General features: G+C 38.8%; 1 protein-coding gene across 19 annotated transcripts in view; it reads left to right on the top strand.

The window, feature by feature from the left end:
- CUNH9orf3 (chromosome unknown C9orf3 homolog) overlaps nt 1-20,823 on the top strand; it is a 307,749-nt gene that overhangs the window by 200,996 nt on the left and 85,930 nt on the right. For 16 of the 19 annotated variants that reach the window (XR_003092784.1, XR_003092780.1, XR_003092782.1 and 13 more), the window contains 2 exons: nt 3,489-3,551; nt 4,185-4,268. Coding sequence is in view for 15 of the 19 variants with exons in the window: in XM_025197657.1 (XP_025053442.1) it covers nt 3,489-3,551; nt 4,185-4,268 (147 nt within the window). In the remaining 4 variants the exon portion in view is untranslated. The remainder of the gene's footprint in view (nt 1-3,488; nt 3,552-4,184; nt 4,269-20,823) is intronic. The other 3 variants (XM_025197660.1, XM_025197662.1, XM_025197656.1) reach the window with 1 other exon arrangement.

Genomic DNA, 20,823 nt, shown 5'->3' with positions numbered 1-20,823 from the left:
CAGTACTCTTTCCTGCCTAGGCAGGGGGTCGGCCTCGATGATCTGTTGAGGTCCCTTCTGACTCTAGCATCTATGAATCTATGAACCCTGGGCTGAAGGGGGTGGGCTAAGATAAACCCACCTGTTTGAGTCAACTAAGGAATTGATACAAGGTGGCAACCCTGAATGTGGGAAGGGACATCAGCCAATGTACCTTTATGACACAGTTATTGAGTAGGGTAAACTGACTTGAGTTGCCTTATCTTGGAGGGCTGTTAGTTCACTGATGAGAGCAAATGAGCATCCCTATGCAGACAGTGGTGAAAAATAGACCTGACTGGTTGACTTGCAGGGGATTAATTTGGAGGGCCTGACCCAGATCCCAGCAGCCTAGGAAGAGGCCCCTAAATTGGACACAAGGGGTCAGCCCCCTAAAAGAGAAGTTGAGTTAATATTGAGGAAGTGATAAGGGTGGAGTGTAGGGGAGGCAGAGCCCCACAAAGAAATTCCTCCAACAGGCCTGGACTTATCACAGAGTGGAAGTAACTCCCTAACTGAAAGTAGATCAAAGTCATGGCAGGCAAGAAAATAACATCTGAGAGCAGCTGGGGGTAGCATCAACCCCTCTCCATCCCAATGTAATTCACTGGGAAGATGCCAAACTGGAAGGGGCCTAGGAGTTACAGCACTTACCCCAGACATATGCATAAATTGCACTCTTTGAAGATTATTTAAGGTAGTGAACAGTATGCAGTGTGATTGGATCTGAAAACATGGTTGAGAACTAACATCCAGGCAGTATCATCATTATCGTTGTCATAATTTTAAATTGTTGTTGTTCCTGTGTAGTTCTCCCAATGGCTGTGACTCCATTGGCATAAAAAAGGAAGGCAGCCCTTCATGCTTATACATATTGAATTTGCCTAAAAGATCCCCAAGGCAAGTGTGTGGGGGATACTATGTCCTTTGTAACTCTGTTTTCCCTGGACCTCTCCCATATGATGGAAGAGGAGGTGCAATTGTTTTAAAAATATTTTAGGACAGTCTCAGTTTCTTGACCATGACCTTCCAAAAAATATCTGTGTGCAAAAAGGTTGATTTAGGCTGTAAACTTATCCAAGTGTTTTGTGGGTTTTTTTAAGGTAGTTGCACTAAATTAAATGCGCTGTCAGCGGTTTAATTTTCTTGTTCAGATTTATGATTGTTCTCTTTTTGAACTATGCTCTGATATTCTTTCTCCATTTGAATGCACAGGGAGCTAAAGTGTTAGCTTATGGCAGCTTTCAGAGCTACCGCTCACTAGCAGATCTGTTGTGTTTGTATAAAACACAATTGCTATGTCAATGTCTTTTTTAAGTAGTTCTGTTGTGAGTGTGAAATAAAAGACTGAAATAAGATTTTCTGCTGTGATATCTCTATTAAGAAGTTCTTCTTTGTGTAATACTTCATGACAAAGTTGCCGCTATTTAAAGCATGGAGTTTGATCTTGGCTTTGATCTGAGGCTTTTGATCTTGAAAGAAGGATGTTGTGGCAATAAAGGAAAAAGGGTAGGACAGATTTTTTTTAAAAGAAAAGTGATAAAGTTAAAGGGATATTGTCAAGATTTAGTAGGCACTAGTTTGACCTACCTTATTTACTTACATCGGTTTGCAGAGTCCATCTAATTCTATAAAATACATACTTTGATGCTTGCTTTCTATTTGAAGCTTTCAAGGAATTGTTCCACATATAACTGAGGAAAAAAGTATTTTTAAAAAGCTTTAAAATACCTTACCAGTAGCAGTAGGTTTGTAAGTGTCCCACCTGATTACTTTACAAAGTTGTCCTTTTTGTGCATATTGTCTATAACAATGTTTAAATATGGTACTAAATCCTGATTTATGGATTTTCAACCTTCAGATTTTCTCTGGCATAAATTGCCTGATTTCACCTTTTCTGTATATCCAGTTTTAAGTTGCCAGTTCAAGGAAAGCATTTAAAAATGTATTTAAATCCCATACTTGTAGAACCTCACTTGCTAGCCCTTTTTATAGGAACACTTTGAGTCTATGAACTCCCAGCATAGTTACCAGAAATGCAAAATAATGGGTATAGGTGCCTGGACGAGTTGTTTGTAATACAGTTATACTGTTTCTTGACCATTGTGCATGATTTTTGGTTTTATGTTTCTCTTTCTTTTCGGTGCCATTGTATAATGGGTATCTGAACATTTTGCACATGTGAATATTTTGTATATATGCACAGGGGACAGTCCTATGATACTCAGCCAAATGCCCTTGCATTTAGCAAGATTTGTCACGTGAGTATCTTTTGCTGGAACAGCCTGTATAATTGGGAGAGCAAGAGAAACTTTCAGACTTCAGCTGCTTTAAAAGCACCAGGTTTGAGAAAGAAGCAGTCCCAGTCCAAGCTAGAACTGTTGCTAGAGCTGAATCTCATTTTTGTTAATGAATTTGAAAGGGAAGTAGTTATCACTTGCAGAGCAAAGGGAAGCTGGCAGAGGGAGAAGCCAGTGCTACAGAGCCACAAAACCAACACCTGGGTTAATAAGCAGACGAGGTTCTTTGGGTAAATGTGACATCTTTTACTAGACCAACTAAACAGTTGGAAACATCTGTTCTTTGCAAGTGCTGGGGCACAAACACCCTTCTTCAGGCACAGGGAGATTAAATAAGTGCACTGGCGGGAGATGGGCCCCAGCACCGCTTTTTTGCTGAATCGGGGCCGAAGTGACAAGTGCGCGGTGCTATATAACCCGACTCCTAGACAGGGCAGGGCTGCAAGCACAAAGCTAACTCGGTTATTGCTTTTTAAATGCCCTTCAGAGTCTCCAGTGGAAATCACCTGACTGGGTGAAGGCAGGGTAGATGTGAATCCCTTTAAAAAAAATCAAGCTGTTTAACTACTTCATAAACGGAGCGCTCCTCTCTTCCCGGAAATAACTCCCGGCTCCGCGAGAACCACCCTGCAAGATCGTGTGCACGTTCAAATGACTGGAAATTTCAGTCCGATGTAAATTAGATGCAGCGGGGCTGCGGGGAAGGAAACACTCCGGACATTGCTGTGGAGGGGAGCAGTGCAGGCTGTGTCTGATCCCCCAACGGAGGTGGCTCCCACGTAGCCTGGCACGAGCTCCGGGGAAGCCCCCGACCCGAGCCCACAGAGCCGGGGCCGGCGGCGGGGGAAGCACCTCGGCCCGGACCCAAGGGAGGGGAGGGCGCAGCCCAGCCTCTACATGTTTAAGGCAGGCTCCTCCTCCCTGCCGGGGCTGGCGGAGGCCGGAGCGCGGGGCACCCCTCTTAGGTGTTTCATTTCCGAAGCGGCTCCGCGGCGCCGGGCGCTGGGGAGGGGTCCAGCCCGCGCCGCCCGCCGGGACACGGCAAAGTTTTGCATCCGATGCCGGGGGCAGGGAAGGAGGGAGGGATGTGAGGGGGGAGCCTCTTTGCACACAAGCTGCAGCCTAGGAAGCCCGAGTAAACCTGCCCTTTTATGTCTCCCCTCCCTGTAGCCTCTGCTGGAAGAGAGTCGTACTTGGAAGGAGGGTCGCCTCGCCCAGCAAGTGACTGCCGAGGTGAGGAGAGACCCGGGCTTTTGCCGTTAGGGGCCGTCTGTGCTTTGTTGCCCCTTTCTGCCTCCTCCCAGGTCCCCCCCACCTCGCCCCGAAGGAAAAGGTATTGCTCAGAGGGCCAGAGCCCCCAGCCCCCCGGGTTATTTCTTGCACAGAGGTGCGCTGCTTGCTGCAAGTTGGCGCTGCCACCCGGGAGCAAGGATTGAGCGAGTGGATGGTTGGACATCCCTCTGCAAGCAGCAGAGGTTTTTTTCCTTAGGGTCCGGGCACGCACCAGCGAGACGGTTGCCACTTCGCCGCATCAGCCGTGTCATTTCCTGATGCTAAAAAAAACTTAAGCTGGGCAGTGAGGTTGCGTTAGAGAGGTTTAAAAAAAAAAAAAAAAAAAGAAAGGAAAAGTCGCTGTAGGAGATGAAGGAAGAAAACCTAGTTTGACCACGCACAAGCGACTAACTGGATTACCTAAGAGCCTGCCATTCTAGACTGAAAAAGTGGGATTTTTTTGCCCCCCCTCTTCCCAATGAAGCAATGGAAAACTGTGCCTTGACTCTGCTTATAGTTTCTTACTCATGCTGAGTAGCTGTACTCAGGTCGCATCTTTTCCTCTTTAAAAAGCACTGTGGTTTTGAACTGCAGGTCGCAAAATGGATTCAAGTAAACCGGAGAGCCAAAAAAGGCAGCAAAAGGAAGAGAGGTCAGGATGAAGTGGCTTTCCAAAAGGTACGGGCTCTTGATGTGTACTTATATAATGGGAAGAGAGGCGGTACATCCTAAATGCTTTCACGGGACACTCTTCGCAGATCTGAAGAGAAACATTCGTAAGCTGTGCTGACTGGGTACTTAAAACACCACGCGCAAGAAAAAGTTTTTATGCCTCACTGTATATTTGCTATGTAAAGAAATACATAATCTAACAGGAATTCCATAATCAGTTGAGATAATAACTACATTTCTGTTTAACACAGGCATTTTGAGAAGGAAAGATCTATTAGAAAATGCAGTAGTACTTGAAAGGTTATAGTTCCTGCGCTATTATTTGCCACTGCAAAAAAAAATTCAGCTACGATCAGTTGGAAAATGCTTTTTTTTTTATTCTTAAGAATAGGGTAATAAAAAAAAGTAATGGGTGCTCATGGGCAAATGAGACAAAAGTACAGAAATAAATATTTTCATTACACATTGTTGATACTTTTTTAATGTGCACTTTGAAAGCATCTTCCATTTGTAGTGGAGAAAGATCCATAAAAACATGGCTGCTCTACATTGGTGTTTACTCCAAAACCTCTACAAAAACATTTCTTTGACTTATCTTCTAAACTAATTCAAAATATTTTTAATTGGGATTTTTTTTTATTTGTAGTTCTGCTATAAGACTACCACAATTTTAAACCTTAAATTTACAGTGTAATGAGGTAAGTGACTAGCTGCTTTTCCTGTTTAATAGAAAACGTTTAACATTTATTAAACTTTTTTTTAAAGCGTTTCTGTTGAGACCACTTAGCACTAATATTTAAAAATCTATTTTGAAATATTTTACCAGAACCTTCAATTTTTTTTCTTATTTTGAATTTACTGAGACCTGTTTTTAATATTTTTTTTAGAAGATTATTGCTAGCTTTAAAGGATTAAAATAGCAGTGAGCTATTTTGCTGCTTCAACAGTGCTTCTAGAATGTATGATGAATCACTGCTGATTCTGTAGCCAAATTCTTGCTGATAGCATGACTGCCAACTACTGGGATGTGTTGCCTTAGTATGGGCATTGCAGTATTTGACAAACGTCTACAAAGTATGTTGTGTGTGTGTGTGTGTGTGTGTGTGTGAGACATATAGTTTTTTGGTCAATTTTAAGGAATACAATTGCTAAAAATGGGTAAATTTAGTTTATTTCTTATAGGGATAGGCCATGCAGTAAAAGAATAATGCATGCATTTTTACACGTTAGTTTGTTTCTCTAATATGCAAGTTTCTGGTCTGTGCAGGCATATCACTAAATTATCGTACCAAACATTTTATTTTCCATCCGTATTATTAACTGATAACGTGAGGGGAGGGCTTGCATACAGTTTTGTATATCAGATACAATGGAGAATTATACTAGAGTTAATGAATTATTTAAAAAAAAAAAAAAGCAAAAAAGTATAAACTATAAAATAACATATGGTGTGAAAGTGGTAACTTGAGGAAAAGCCACATTTTCCAGGTACTGTTGGGCATGGTCTACAAACAAATTTTGTACTGCTCTCTTTTGGGTGGGGCCATGATTTTTTCTTTACTTTTTATTTCTTTCTTTCTTTTTTTTTTTAAAGCTAAACTAGTTATACAGCCTCTAGTTTAGACACAGTCAGACTGGTGTAGAGGAACCTTAAACTACTATAGTTTATTCCACTTTCTGTGTCAGTTATATTTGCCAGTATGAGCAATTGTACAGTACTATAATTTTTTTCATACTGTAGAGGTTTTCCTATTATAATTACACCAGTTTAGTTAAAATGATAAAACTTTGGAACATAGAGAAGCCTTATTAGCAATGTAAATATTTACTGTATTTAAAAAAAAAAACTGGATGTAAAAATAGTGTAAAGGTTCAGTGGGACTTTTTCAATGGTGGTTCTTTGTAGCACTATAGAGAAGTTTGAAGTAAAATTAATGGGAAATGGATACACTTTCTCCTTATACGCATAAATATTAATGGTTCTTAGTCCATCACTCTGCTGACCAGCAAAGATTCAGAGTGCTATCTGGCAACCCCAGGGGAAGGGAAGAAGTGTTTATCACTGACCTCCTGTCTGGTATAGAAACAGAATTGACAAGGCCTGCAGCGTGGAGTTCTTCACATAGAAGAGTGATGGCTGCAATGCTGGATGTTGAGGAAGGGACTGGAGGCTTTAAAAGGACAAAAAAAGGGAAAGATCTCTGAGATTCTGACCCAGCTAAACTGTGTTAAAGACCTGATTTCAAACTTGGTTCCAGCTGAAATAGTTTCTAACATGATTTGGCTAGTCAGTGAAGATGGTGCCGAGCTGTGCTCACATGTTTGACTGTGTCCATCCTGGAGTCCAAAACCACCAGAAACCATTTCAAACAAAAATGTACATGCTGTTCCTTAACAGGGAGCAGTGTAAAACGAAGGGGGCTTTGAAGAAAAATGCATGGTAGGGGCGGGGACATGGAATGGGAGGAGAGAAGCAAGGAGAAGAGAGAGTCAACAGAAAAGCAGTGTTTGTCACCAGCTGGTTAGGCACATATCACCAGTGTAGTTCAAATAAAGTTACCTAGTGTGTTTTGCCACAGCTTCAAAACTGAATTGCATATTGATTTTTTTTTGGTTTTGTGGGGGTTTTTTGCATATCCTCTGGGGCATGGACTAAAGTCATTTATTGTGCCTTGTAAATTTTTCCTAGGGCAGCTGACTTTTTCCTCTGCCCATTGTTTTCATTTCATTACAATAGGAAAATTACATTTTCAGTTCTCTTGCACGACACCAAGAAAACAAAGCAGCTCTTTTGCAACCAAGTGCAGAATATAGAACAGGGATAACTATCCCTTCTTAGAATAAGGGAAATGTTTATGAGGGAAGATTGTTGAAACAGGCAGGGGATTGCAGGGGCACCAAACTACCTCTTAGGAGTCAAGTTTTCAAAAGCAGGCTTTTAATATATACTTTTTAAAAAGAGTGTTTGAAGATATCAGTTGCTGACTATGAGCTGTTGTAACCAGCAGTGGTAAGTGCGCTCCAGTGCAGTGCAAAACAGTGGAGAAGCTTGTCTAAAAATGTGGTGCTGCTCTGCTATGGAGCAGAGCAGAATGAATTAAGACGATATAACAAATAGCTGTAGATGAGAGCTAGTTTCTAAATCAGTAATTACAAGTTCTCTTTTTCCTAGGGTGTCTTCTTATGCTATCTTTATTTTACATTTGTTTGTCCCTTGCACATTTCTTGCATCCTTTTTGTTTCTTCCTTGTTCCAGCTTCCTCTTTGCTCTTGTCATTTTTTGTCTAGTGCTTTACCTTTTCTTCAGTAATCTCCTCTAGTTTTTTTCATCCTCTTCTTCCTTTTCAGACTCCTGTGATACTTTTCTTCTGTTTTCTCTTTACTTTTAGTTCCCGTGACTGCCTTTTCATGGCACCTCTTGAATTCTTTCCCCTTTATCCTCTGTATTCCATTGACAGTAGTCCATTGCCACTCATTTTCAATCTCTCTTTTACCCTCTATATTGTATATGTTCACTCCTGCTCCTCCCTCATACTGCCCTTCCTGTCTTCTCAGTAGATCTTCCTATTTTGCTGTCTCTTCACTCAAGCTATGAGCTAGTAAGTAGATCTGACAGATTACTAGTGTGGATCAGGACAGAAAATGTACAGCAGAGGAACATTTTGTAGGGTAGAACTCTAAAAATTGATCATTTAAGATTCCTAATATACTCTGAATCTGAGAAGTAGTATTGCTGTACTGGGCTGTGCCTATTTAGAGGGAAATTCCACTACTCTTGATCTGAGTCTACCAAGGGAAGGAAAATATTTTATTTTTTTTATTAGTAGACTAGAAATTCTGAATGTTGGCTCACCCCAGATTTCAGCATCAGTGTGGCCTCAGATGCCTGGAATTTGAAAATGAATGTGCAAGCTACTTTTTGAAAACAATGGATGTCTTCTGAGTGGGAGAATCAGGTTACTAGAATAGGGCACCAGGAATGTGAAATGACTCTGAAGGGCATGTACAAAATAAATAATCAGGACAATAAATATCCTTTATCAAAGTTGCACTTAAATTTTTTCTAACCTTTTAGTTTGAGTCTTCTTTTGAATCTTTGACTGATGATTCAACTTTTGCAGAATATTTTATGCTGTTTCCTTAGAAATGGGGTTTTCTTCATCTCTGTAAATCTTTTGGTTACCAAAGATGATATTGTCTTAGGTTTTGTTGTTGAGGATTATTTGTTTTCTTCTTACTCCAAAGACCTGCAATTATCAGCAATATTTCAAGTTCTGACAATAACCTGAAAAACCTGATTCTGAAACACCAGGTTAAGTTCCTAATAATAATAAAGCAGTTTTCATAATTTGAGAATAAATTAACCCATTTAACTGAAAGAGAATAAATGGATTCCGTCATTCTTTTAATATATAATTGTGGTTTTGAGCTTTTACATGCAACATTTAAAAATGGAGGGAAGCAAACAGTAGTCAAAGGAGGCATATAATATTTAATGCATTAGCCCCAGATGACATAAATATGTCATATCTATACAACCACCCATATTTATATAATATTTTCTTTTTTAATATAGGGTTTTTCTAACTTCAAAACAGTATTGAATTTTCTTGCTTAATTCACAGATTCTGTAAAGCAACTTCTGTGTTCCTAACTTACATACCACTGGTCAAAAAAGTGTGATGAGAACCCATACAGAGAGTGATTAGTGTAAGAGTTCAAAAGAATCTGCATCTTGCCAGATTTGGTATTATTGCCGAAACCTGCAGGTTCCTTCAAAGTCTCTAGCAAGCTTTCATGGCCTACGTATAATATTTCATTCCTTAGGGAAACAGAAAGATAATTCAATTGTGAGATTCAGCCGTACCTCATACATGTGAACTGTTGCAATAAATGCTGTGATATTAATTACAGTGCTCTATCATTTTTTTAGAATGGAGTTATAACCCTGATATTTCACTCTGTATCCATAAATATGTGCACAAATATAATTGTTATTCATTTAAATAAATATTTTATGATTTAACTTCACATCTCCAAATACCTGTATTTATGGACTTATTTGTCTAGCACTTAATTTTTAAAAATAAAGCTTTTTGAAGTTATAAAGATTATGTCAGCATAGCCTTCAAGTTCTTTACAGTGGCTTCAGCATTAAAAAGGAAATATTTTGTGCATGCATGTACATGTGTGTACATGCAAACATATATTTAATTAGAAATTATTTTTTGATGGAGTCGTATAACAAAAAATTGAGCCTGATTCTGATGTTGGTTTCAGTTGCCCCTTAATAACAACAGTGTGGTATTGGAATCTTTGTTTCTTTTTCAGTTTGCTTAGATACTTGTGTCTAAGCATTGTTATATAGAATCAACTGTGTCAACTTCATTTCTTTAGACACTTTTTATTATTGTTAATGATACCCGTCTGTCAGTTTCCATTAAACCAACTATTTGCTGCAGTGACAACAACTCCTTGCCATGTGTATGATGCACTAGCTCCCCTTCCTTGTCTGAGATGACCACTTCTAAATTAGGAGAACTTGGGCCAGCGCAACCATGTGTTGAAATACTTTAAAGTTTACAGATAATTACATCACTGTTAATTATAGTGATTCAGTGCCAGCAGCCATCCCCTCCTGTGCAGTGAAAGATTAAGGTCACTTTAATGTGAAACACAAGGTTTATGCAGGAAAGAAAAAAGGCCGTTTTAGAGGGGGGGCATTGTTTGATTTGTAGGAAGAATTAGTTACACTTCTGTGCTAGGACACTTTACTTGGCAGTAATTCTCATCGGAGGCATTTTAATGAGTTAGCATTTGTGCACATTATCGTATGATACTAATAAGGTGCATTATTTTAGCGGCACCATCTAGTGCCACTTAGGGTCTGCCAGTGTTTTTTGTTACAAAGCCCTGTTTTAGATGGCTGAAACTGAGTAAGTAACATTTTGCCTTTCCAGCACCTTTACATTTCCTTCTTCCCCATTTTATAAGCACAGAGTTTTCTCATTTTATTCTATTTGTTCTCTTCAAAATGCAGAAGAAAAAAGCACATGGCCATTCTATTTGTTCTCTTCAAAATGCAGAAGAAGAAAGCACATGGAGGTTTTAAATATTTTTCAAATGTCTCCTTTCCCTTTGCAGGGGTGTAGGTTGTACAAGGAACCTTGTCTCCTTTCCCTTTGTGTTTGTATAATTTAATTCTGAGCAAAAATGTATTGAGCCTGGGGACTAGAAAGAAATGTGTCACATTTTGCACATTTTAGAAACCAGAATGACTGACTTATTTCATTTGGAAAAGTGTTGAGCAGCATCCAAACACTCCATAATTTTTCTTCTCCAGGAATTTCATATGGATTTTTAGAACGCAGACTTATGCATGGCGGTTGAATAATCCACTTGATTTACATGTCCCCAAGTTCATATTGATGTGATTGACTGTAATGACTCAAGTCTTAATGGTCTGCTGGCTCAAGTGTATGCTTTATTTCAGTATTCTATTTAATGTGTATTGTCAGAAATAGGATTAACATTTTGACGGAGACTGTTTTTAGCCGTTGTCCTTGTTCTGTGTCTCTTATCTGTTTAGATTATGTTCATATATTGTAAAAGTCCATTTATAATAGTTTGGAATGGTGGATGTTGTCATTTAAAGTAAATATATGGACACAGAGGACAAAACATACATTTCATAACAGACATTTCAAAGATTTTTGAAAGTTCTGAAATCTGCTTTCAGTGGCTGTAGTCTTAGAAACAGACACTGGTACCAAATATAGGTTCAAATAAAAAGATGATCCTTGTTAGCATATGTTGTGTACTAAACGCACTGAATCAAAACCTTAAATGTTAATACTTAAGTTTTATACATGTATAGTTTGTGCACATGCCACCTCCCTGCAAATTTTGGCTTTGGCAAATACAGATTGAATGACTTACCCAGTCTCCGTGTGCAAGTGACTTGCCCATGGATTGTGTCCGCACAATGTAAATATCTACATTTAGAATGTGCATTAAAACAAATCTCAATATTGTACATGTAAATTGGTAGGGTTTGTAGGGGGACTTGAGATTTAACAAACCATTTAAACCTCAAGTTATGTAAGGCAGCTATGGCTCTGCATTGGAACAGGCAGCTTTTACTATGTATGGGTGCAAATTTAAATGTTTTCCTTTGTTTTTTTTCCGTTAAGGAAGGTCCTGACACTGTAGGGAGCTCAGCCCGTGGAGATTCCCTGTTTGCCCAGAGCCCTTTGTGAAAAACCAAAAATTGGTAATATTGTGTTAAATTTAGTAGAAAAGGTACAAGAACAGGTTGGGCGGGGGGTAGTGGTGGGGAGGGACAAGTGGGGTGGTGTTGTTGTTGTTATTGTTTTGCTGCTTCACTGCCCTGCCTTAAGAAAGTGTCTTACTTATTTCCTCTTCTTTTTTTTTAACTCTGCCCTGTATGTATTGCCTAGGACACGTACAGAATATGGTAAATAATTTTATAGGGTGCCAGGTCTTTGTTGCAGACATGAAAAGAACTTTTACTTCTAATCGGTTTTCTTAGCCATCTGAGAGAAAGGAGAAGGACCTTGCCTGGAGCCCAAGGCCAGTGAAGTCTTGCTTTCTGATTGCAGGATAAAAATGAAATCAAGCTACAGAGCATTAAACATTTTAATGTTTGAGATCCTGTTTATTTTAAAGAAAGAATGACTACAGGCCAGATCTGCAATAAATATAGTTGTCTTTTTGTTTTTGTTTGTATCGAAGAGGTTTCTTTGCATTTTGGCTGGACTTCTGAGGATGCCACAAAGCTACTCACATATTTAAATGCATGTACATGTGTGTACATGCAAACATATATTTAATTAGAAATTATTTTTTGATGGAGTCGTATAACAAAAAATTGAGCCTGATTCTGATGTTGGTTTCAGTTGCCCCTTAATAACAACAGTGTGGTATTGGAATCTTTGTTTCTTTTTCAGTTTGCTTAGATACTTGTGTCTAAGCATTGTTATATAGAATCAACTGTGTCAACTTCATTTCTTTAGACACTTTTTATTATTGTTAATGATACCCGTCTGTCAGTTTCCATTAAACCAACTATTTGCTGCAGTGACAACAACTCCTTGCCATGTGTATGATGCACTAGCTCCCCTTCCTTGTCTGAGATGACCACTTCTAAATTAGGAGAACTTGGGCCAGCGCAACCATGTGTTGAAATACTTTAAAGTTTACAGATAATTACATCACTGTTAATTATAGTGATTCAGTGCCAGCAGCCATCCCCTCCTGTGCAGTGAAAGATTAAGGTCACTTTAATGTGAAACACAAGGTTTATGCAGGAAAGAAAAAAGGCCGTTTTAGAGGGGGGGCATTGTTTGATTTGTAGGAAGAATTAGTTACACTTCTGTGCTAGGACACTTTACTTGGCAGTAATTCTCATCGGAGGCATTTTAATGAGTTAGCATTTGTGCACATTATCGTATGATACTAATAAGGTGCATTATTTTAGCGGCACCATCTAGTGCCACTTAGGGTCTGCCAGTGTTTTTTGTTACAAAGCCCTGTTTTAGATGGCTGAAACTGAGTAAGTAACATTTTGCCTTTCCAGCACCTTTACATTTCCTTCTTCCCCATTTTATAAGCACAGAGTTTTCTCATTTTATTCTATTTGTTCTCTTCAAAATGCAGAAGAAAAAAGCACATGGCCGTTTTAAATATTTTTCAAATGTCTCCTTTCCCTTTGCAGGGGTGTAGGTTGTACAAGGAACCTTGTCTCCTTTCCCTTTGTGTTTGTATAATTTAATTCTGAGCAAAAATGTATTGAGCCTGGGGACTAGAAAGAAATGTGTCACATTTTGCACATTTTAGAAACCAGAATGACTGACTTATTTCATTTGGAAAAGTGTTGAGCAGCATCCAAACACTCCATAATTTTTCTTCTCCAGGAATTTCATATGGATTTTTAGAACGCAGACTTATGCATGGCGGTTGAATAATCCACTTGATTTACATGTCCCCAAGTTCATATTGATGTGATTGACTGTAATGACTCAAGTCTTAATGGTCTGCTGGCTCAAGTGTATGCTTTATTTCAGTATTCTATTTAATGTGTATTGTCAGAAATAGGATTAACATTTTGACGGAGACTGTTTTTAGCCGTTGTCCTTGTTCTGTGTCTCTTATCTGTTTAGATTATGTTCATATATTGTAAAAGTCCATTTATAATAGTTTGGAATGGTGGATGTTGTCATTTAAAGTAAATATATGGACACAGAGGACAAAACATACATTTCATAACAGACATTTCAAAGATTTTTGAAAGTTCTGAAATCTGCTTTCAGTGGCTGTAGTCTTAGAAACAGACACTGGTACCAAATATAGGTTCAAATAAAAAGATGATCCTTGTTAGCATATGTTGTGTACTAAACGCACTGAATCAAAACCTTAAATGTTAATACTTAAGTTTTATACATGTATAGTTTGTGCACATGCCACCTCCCTGCAAATTTTGGCTTTGGCAAATACAGATTGAATGACTTACCCAGTCTCCGTGTGCAAGTGACTTGCCCATGGATTGTGTCCGCACAATGTAAATATCTACATTTAGAATGTGCATTAAAACAAATCTCAATATTGTACATGTAAATTGGTAGGGTTTGTAGGGGGACTTGAGATTTAACAAACCATTTAAACCTCAAGTTATGTAAGGCAGCTATGGCTCTGCATTGGAACAGGCAGCTTTTACTATGTATGGGTGCAAATTTAAATGTTTTCCTTTGTTTTTTTTCCGTTAAGGAAGGTCCTGACACTGTAGGGAGCTCAGCCCGTGGAGATTCCCTGTTTGCCCAGAGCCCTTTGTGAAAAACCAAAAATTGGTAATATTGTGTTAAATTTAGTAGAAAAGGTACAAGAACAGGTTGGGCGGGGGGTAGTGGTGGGGAGGGACAAGTGGGGTGGTGTTGTTGTTGTTATTGTTTTGCTGCTTCACTGCCCTGCCTTAAGAAAGTGTCTTACTTATTTCCTCTTCTTTTTTTTTAACTCTGCCCTGTATGTATTGCCTAGGACACGTACAGAATATGGTAAATAATTTTATAGGGTGCCAGGTCTTTGTTGCAGACATGAAAAGAACTTTTACTTCTAATCGGTTTTCTTAGCCATCTGAGAGAAAGGAGAAGGACCTTGCCTGGAGCCCAAGGCCAGTGAAGTCTTGCTTTCTGATTGCAGGATAAAAATGAAATCAAGCTACAGAGCATTAAACATTTTAATGTTTGAGATCCTGTTTATTTTAAAGAAAGAATGACTACAGGCCAGATCTGCAATAAATATAGTTGTCTTTTTGTTTTTGTTTGTATCGAAGAGGTTTCTTTGCATTTTGGCTGGACTTCTGAGGATGCCACAAAGCTACTCACATATTTAAAAGTTTTCCTGAACCAGGGCCTTAATCATCCCTCCTTAAGGCCCTTTTCTAAGCCACTACTTTTCTGATTGAAGATGGAGTTTGCCTTCTCTTAATTTCCTAGAGAGGTTTCCTTTTATCCCATAGCATAGACAAAACCATTGTCCTCCCCCTCCCCACTCCCCCTATCTTGTTTAAGGAGGCCTCAACGTGGTTGCAGTATTTGTGTTTCCCGGCCTTCCCCTCCCCATCAGTTACTATGCCTGATCTGGCTCTCCTCAGGGCCTCTCACGTGAGAAACTCAAGATACGGAGTTGACTTCAAATTTTGTAAGACAACCCAGCCAGCTTAGTAGTGTTCAATACATGCTGATAATAATTTGCAGCTAATAGTTTATTAAACAAAGTTATCTTCTCTGTCTTTCACTGACCCTTTCTCAATTTCCTCAGTTCTGGGTTATCAAACTAACTTGGCTTCTTTTTTTTCTGTTTTATTATATTAGATAAATTAATTGCAAACAATGTTTGTAGTCGGACATTCAGAATTTAAGGAGCTATTGATTGTTTTGATTGGTAACCAAATTCCTAATTCTAATTCTAGTTCTAATTTCTGTAATGTCTGAATAGCTCTCAAACATTTAATGCATATATTCTCACAATGCTACTGAAAGGAGGCACAGAGAGATTGACTTGGCCAAGGTCATACAGAAATAAATTAATAATAAATAGCCATTATTAAAGTTCTAATCAATTTTAATTTTGGATAGAGGTGTTGAAAGTAGACTTCTGTGTCTGTGTATGTAGAGTATCTAAGGGACAGCACAAGCACTTTTATAACTTGTGATACAAAGTGAAATAGCAATGTGTAATAAAAGATTGTTAAATTATTTTTGAATGGAAATAGGTTTTGTGTTAATATTTTCAGGCACTAGTATTTGGGGTTAGTAATTTGGGGGTCGGCAAAGCATGAGAAAAGCATGCCTGTGTGTGTTTCACAAAGCATAGAGGAAAGAGAAAGAAGCAAGTGATTCCAAGAAACAAGAACAGAGAGAAGGAGAGGATAAATATTTGATGATTCTGTACTATACATTTCCCAAATGATGATTGGTGCTTTATTTTTTTTCCAATGTATATATGTTGGGGTTTGTATGCTGTGGCTCAGAATATCTTGTGATTTGTACTTCTCTTCCCTCTGTTGATCTTCAACCCTATTGGACTATTTTCAGCATGTGGTTCATTTTTTAAAATAGTGTTCTATTTTAATGAGCTAAATTTAATCATAAGTAGTTGGTCAGATTGTTGAACTTTCTTTGGTTTCCTGTGCAGTTTCAGTGACATTGAGAATCCTGAAAACAAACCGTTTTGTTCTTCCAGGATGTGTTTCGTATCTTGCACTTGTTTTTAATCACTTATAGCCTGTGAATGTCCTGTATAGGAATTTGTTTGAAGTGTGTTTTTAAAAAAGGGATGTTGTGTAATACCAATGACCTAGATGCTGCGTAGACAGTAAGTCTTTTCATTTGTTTTCTCTTGTCCGAAGCCCTGAGACAGGAAGCATTCTTAGAATTATTTTTAGATTTTAAAAAGTCAACCTTGATTTCCTCATGTAACTCTAATCCTTTGTCTGGCCCTAAAAGCATGCTGTTTATTTGGGGTTCTCTTTTACACTTTTTTTTAGCTTTATTTTAGGGGTCAGTTTGGTTTTTGAGTAGCTACGATATTACACAGAATTTTGAACTGCTTTAATATAGAAGAATGTCCTGCCTGTTACATCAGTCATCTTTCTGAATCTTGGTGTAAATCAGACACGGTATGTGGTTTGGTTACAATCTGGTGAGCTATTTTCTTACTCTAATTATCTATAGCTTTACTACATACCTTTTATATGGACTTCTAATATAAGATAAAGCACAGATCTAGGAGTCACAAATGCCAAGTTCTCTTATAGGTTTTGCCATTTACTCCTATTTAACTGTTTGGTTTGCTCTTGAGATGTAACTTTATTTTAACCTAGGCCATGAAGTTACTACATAGTTGATGTCCCCTTTCCTTCCAACATGGAAGAAGGAAGAAGTGTGAATCTGAGTAGCTTGGTGTCCCCAATCCACAAAATCTGTCATTTGTATTTGGGCCAAGAAGCTTCTATAGGACTGTACTCTATGGTGTATGTAGGGTAGAAACTGATTGAAACCCATTCTTCTTCACTTGTCTCTATCCCAAAGCCATGCTGAGTCCTCCATGGCTACAAAGAGGAAGTCATAGGATCTGATTTTGGTGCCTCCATTTATACCTGTGTAAAATGGAGATAATAGTACCTTACCTCATATGTTAGTTGAGGCTTAATGTTTATAAAGCATGCCAGGATTGATGGATTGAAGGGGCTATTTAAGTCCAGAACACTGCTAATTGTTATTGCACAGTGCCAAAAAAAGACAACAGTTAGTTTGGAAATAGGGGGAAGCATTACTTGATCCCAATTGTTATCATTTTAGTCTTTCTGTCGAGTTGCTCTGCAGTGCATCTCCATATTTATTTACAAACCATATATTAACCAATGCTTAAATGTAGCTGCTGTCATCAGTGCACACTACACTGTGTGTCACCTCTTCTCCTGACAGAACTTCAGAAAGCCCTTTTATCTGTAGCTTTTTAATATACCCAAAATCACTTGCATAATCTGGGTTGTAATATTTTTGATTGGGTGTCAGAAAAATGAACACTAGCTCAGGCTGCCATGAAAAGAGCAACTTTTGGAAGGTATAACATGTGTTGAGTTTTAATTGGCCATATTATTTTTTTTTAAATGTTTATGAAAATCTGATTATGGACCTAGCAGCATGAACTCTGGATTACTTGTCTTCAGAACAAACGTAAAATAGTTTGGCTCTCATAGAACACATTAAAAACTGGAAAGCTAGGGAGAGGTTGGATAAACGTATGCTAGCTTTTATTGTCCTGAATATAGATATGCTGGTTTGTGAGGAAAATATTACAAATAAGTGCCCAAATGGAGAGTATCCAAACCACTAAATGGTCATCAGCATGGATAGTTTCTTTGAGGCCGACAACACTTGCTCTGCTGTGCAAAGCATTAGTTATAAAAAAAAAAAAGGGGGGGAGGATTTTGGTGGAGGAAAGGAACTGCAAAAAGCAAAGTTAAAACATATTTTTCCAGAAGTTTTTCCTTTGCCAGTAGGAAGGCTTCTGTTCTTGTCTGCAAGTATTACAGTTGGCGCCATTATTGGCCTGCTGAATGTTTCAAAGTAAGGCATAAGAGTATACTAGCTTCAAGTTACAGGTTAGAAGAATTCAGCAGTTAATTATGTTGTTTGTTGTTAATGCTACAAGGTGGGGGAGAAGGAGAGAGTATGGAAAGCCAAAGATGCCCTTACAAGGATGTCCTTGATATCCTAGGCACTAGCACAGTGCAAATGGATTTCTCCAGTTTATTGAATTTATTACCATCTTGGCTTAGTTAGGGCTATGGGAGTGGATTGGGTAGGTTTTTGCAGCACTGACTTTTTCCAAAGTACTGGCAAAGATTTAACAGTAGTCCAGCCGAGTGCCCCAAGGGTTTGAGCTGAAATTCTGACTTTCATATTAAATTAGGCATGGTTACAAGACGAGAATTATTTGAAGTTTTTATGAAGCATATGACTGACTGAACAAGCAACTGGGACGCAAAACGTTCTCATCTATGTTTTCTTTGTGGGGTCCAAAATATAGCTAGATTACAAAAAGTTTTATATATGGCATGTCTTGAACAGGTTTTGCCAAGATGGGCTTTTTTTTACGCCTTAAAAAAACTCCCATAAACAAAACCCTCTTTTCTTCTCAGTGTTAAAGCTACCACCATTTCAGCACACACCTTTCCATATACTTATAGCTTTGATTTGTTCAGCTGGATTTTTTTTCTTTTTGTATAAAACAGACCTATTGGCTGCTGAATTTTGGCTATTTTCTTCCTTGGTTGTGCTGCTGATGGCTTTCTTGCATTGTACCAGCCAAAATGGAGTTTGCACATTTGTTTTCTTGATCTGTTACCTTTCTATATTTATGGCAGTTGTGGTGTAGTGTAGGCGGGTTCTGTCTTTTTTTTGTAATAAGTTACTCTGACTTTTCTGCATTGCTGTTTTAATGAGAACTCTGGAGATAAACGGCACTTCTGCCACACATTGAGTACGACTTTAGATTAAATTTGGAAGTGATCTGTTACTATGAAGTTGGGGGTTTTTTTGTAATTTAATGCTGAAAATGTTCTACTCATTAAAGGGAATTTGGTGGCATGGTGGCTGACAGAATTAGATGACAGCATAGCAGTAGAAATGCTGGCAGCCACTAGCACATTCAAATTGGTACCTCTCCTGTTGTTACCTCTAAGGTTAGCACATTGTTTATAGGCAACTTTTTGGTAAAGGAAAACATGTAGAATTAACCATTAGCTTTTTGTTTCTCCATTGCACTATACATTTGATCTTTTGTCTTTGTCTTCATTTTCATGCATCACTTGTTCCCCTGCCTGCATTTCTAACCTGGTCTCCTTTCATGTGTCTTCCTCCCCATGTCCCCCCTGCAGACACGCACACACGTTCTTTTTTGCTGTATAATTGATGCCAAATCTCAGGATCCTGTTCATCTCCTTTCATAAAGGGCTATTGTGAGACTAAAAATCCATCAGTGACTAGGGAATCTTAGTGTCAGTGATGAAGGCCATACTAGTAGGCAACCATGGATTCTCTGGATTATGGTGTACATGTAAGAGGTCTAGTCAAGTGCCTGATGAATCTGTTTATGGCTGACAAGTCCAATTCAAGAGTGATACAGGTTGTTACAAGTTTCACAGATCCATTGAAATTCAAGTTTACAGCACACTTCTTTCTTTCTCGCTTTGCTTCCGTCTTCTGGATCAAAGCTGCTTCATTTTCAGCTGCACCTAGCGCCAGATATTCCCTCCAGATTGGATAGGATTCTGCACAGTCCTCCCAGGTTTCTACACTGATGTTGAACACCTTCATATAATTTTTGTACACGTCATGGTACCCCCATAGAGGGCAATCCCACTTTCTAGACCCGTCTCTAGAATAGTGAAAACTTACTAGCACGTATATGTTTGTTTACATGGCACAGTGCAGTGTTTTACAGAGACACTTGGGTCCTGGAAGCCCTATAGCCATGTTGTATGGGACTCTGCCTGGGCTAATATGCCCTGATTCGCATCATTAGCCCAGACATTGAGGGTATATTGCAGGCAGAGTCCTTCACTACGGTGCCTTTTTGGCTTGTGCCTATGCAAGTAGAGATTTGTTAATGTGGTACTGCATTAAACTGAATGAACATAACCTTAGTTAAGCTGTGTCTCTTACCTCATTCAGATCTTTCTGAATTAGAAAAAATGTGAGTTTTTGCTTGTGAGAAAAGAAGTAGGAGTGAAAGGAGTTAACACTGTTTATTTTTCTGCAGTGGAACCTTCAGAACATAGCTGTCTCTCTCTCTCCCTTTGGAATACCAATATCTTCATTACAGTAGAGCCTGGATACTTTGCAGGGTCGTTTTTCCCCCCTCCCCAGGAAGGTGAGGGCTTGTGAACAGCCAGCTGTGTAGGACCACTGAGATGCTCCAGCTATTTGCTACAGCTTTGATTTAAAATAGGTGCTGCTTCTCTGCTCTGCTGCATGGGACCGCTGATCAGTTGGAGCTGAATGGAAAAGTGGTGCCCTCTGAAGCAAACAGGTGCACAGTTTGACTCTAATTTGCCTACCTGCTGCGATCTTAGCAAATTGTAAACCCCCTGAGTATGAACAATCCAGGATCTGCTGGCTACCATTTGTACATACCTTTTCCAAACAGATTTTTGTCTATATCTGGCTAATGCTTGGCAAAAAATGTCAACGTAAGATGCTGCTTTTCATGCCTAGAAGCATCATTCAGAACTGCCATGGGATAGACCAAAGTTATGTTCCCCAGTTAATCTCTTTCTCACTCTGAAAACCAGTAGCTAGGCACTCTGGAGCTCTCAGAAGCTGAATGAACTTCCGCTGGTCACTTTAGATAACAACATTTTTTTTCCAATCTTCTGCAGAGGCCTAGCAGAGGCCTGAATGAGAGTGTTCCTGTAATAGATAAGATGCAATGAGATGTAAATGATTATGGCTCTCTCAGGGTAGTTTGTGGAGTG

The sequence above is a fragment of the Alligator sinensis genome, unplaced genomic scaffold, assembly GCF_000455745.1.
Source record: "Alligator sinensis unplaced genomic scaffold, ASM45574v1 scaffold240_1, whole genome shotgun sequence".
In the NCBI taxonomy this organism is placed as follows: domain Eukaryota; kingdom Metazoa; phylum Chordata; order Crocodylia; family Alligatoridae; genus Alligator; species Alligator sinensis.
Note: the sequence above shows the minus strand (reverse complement) of the source record. Positions and strands in the feature narration are given on the sequence as shown.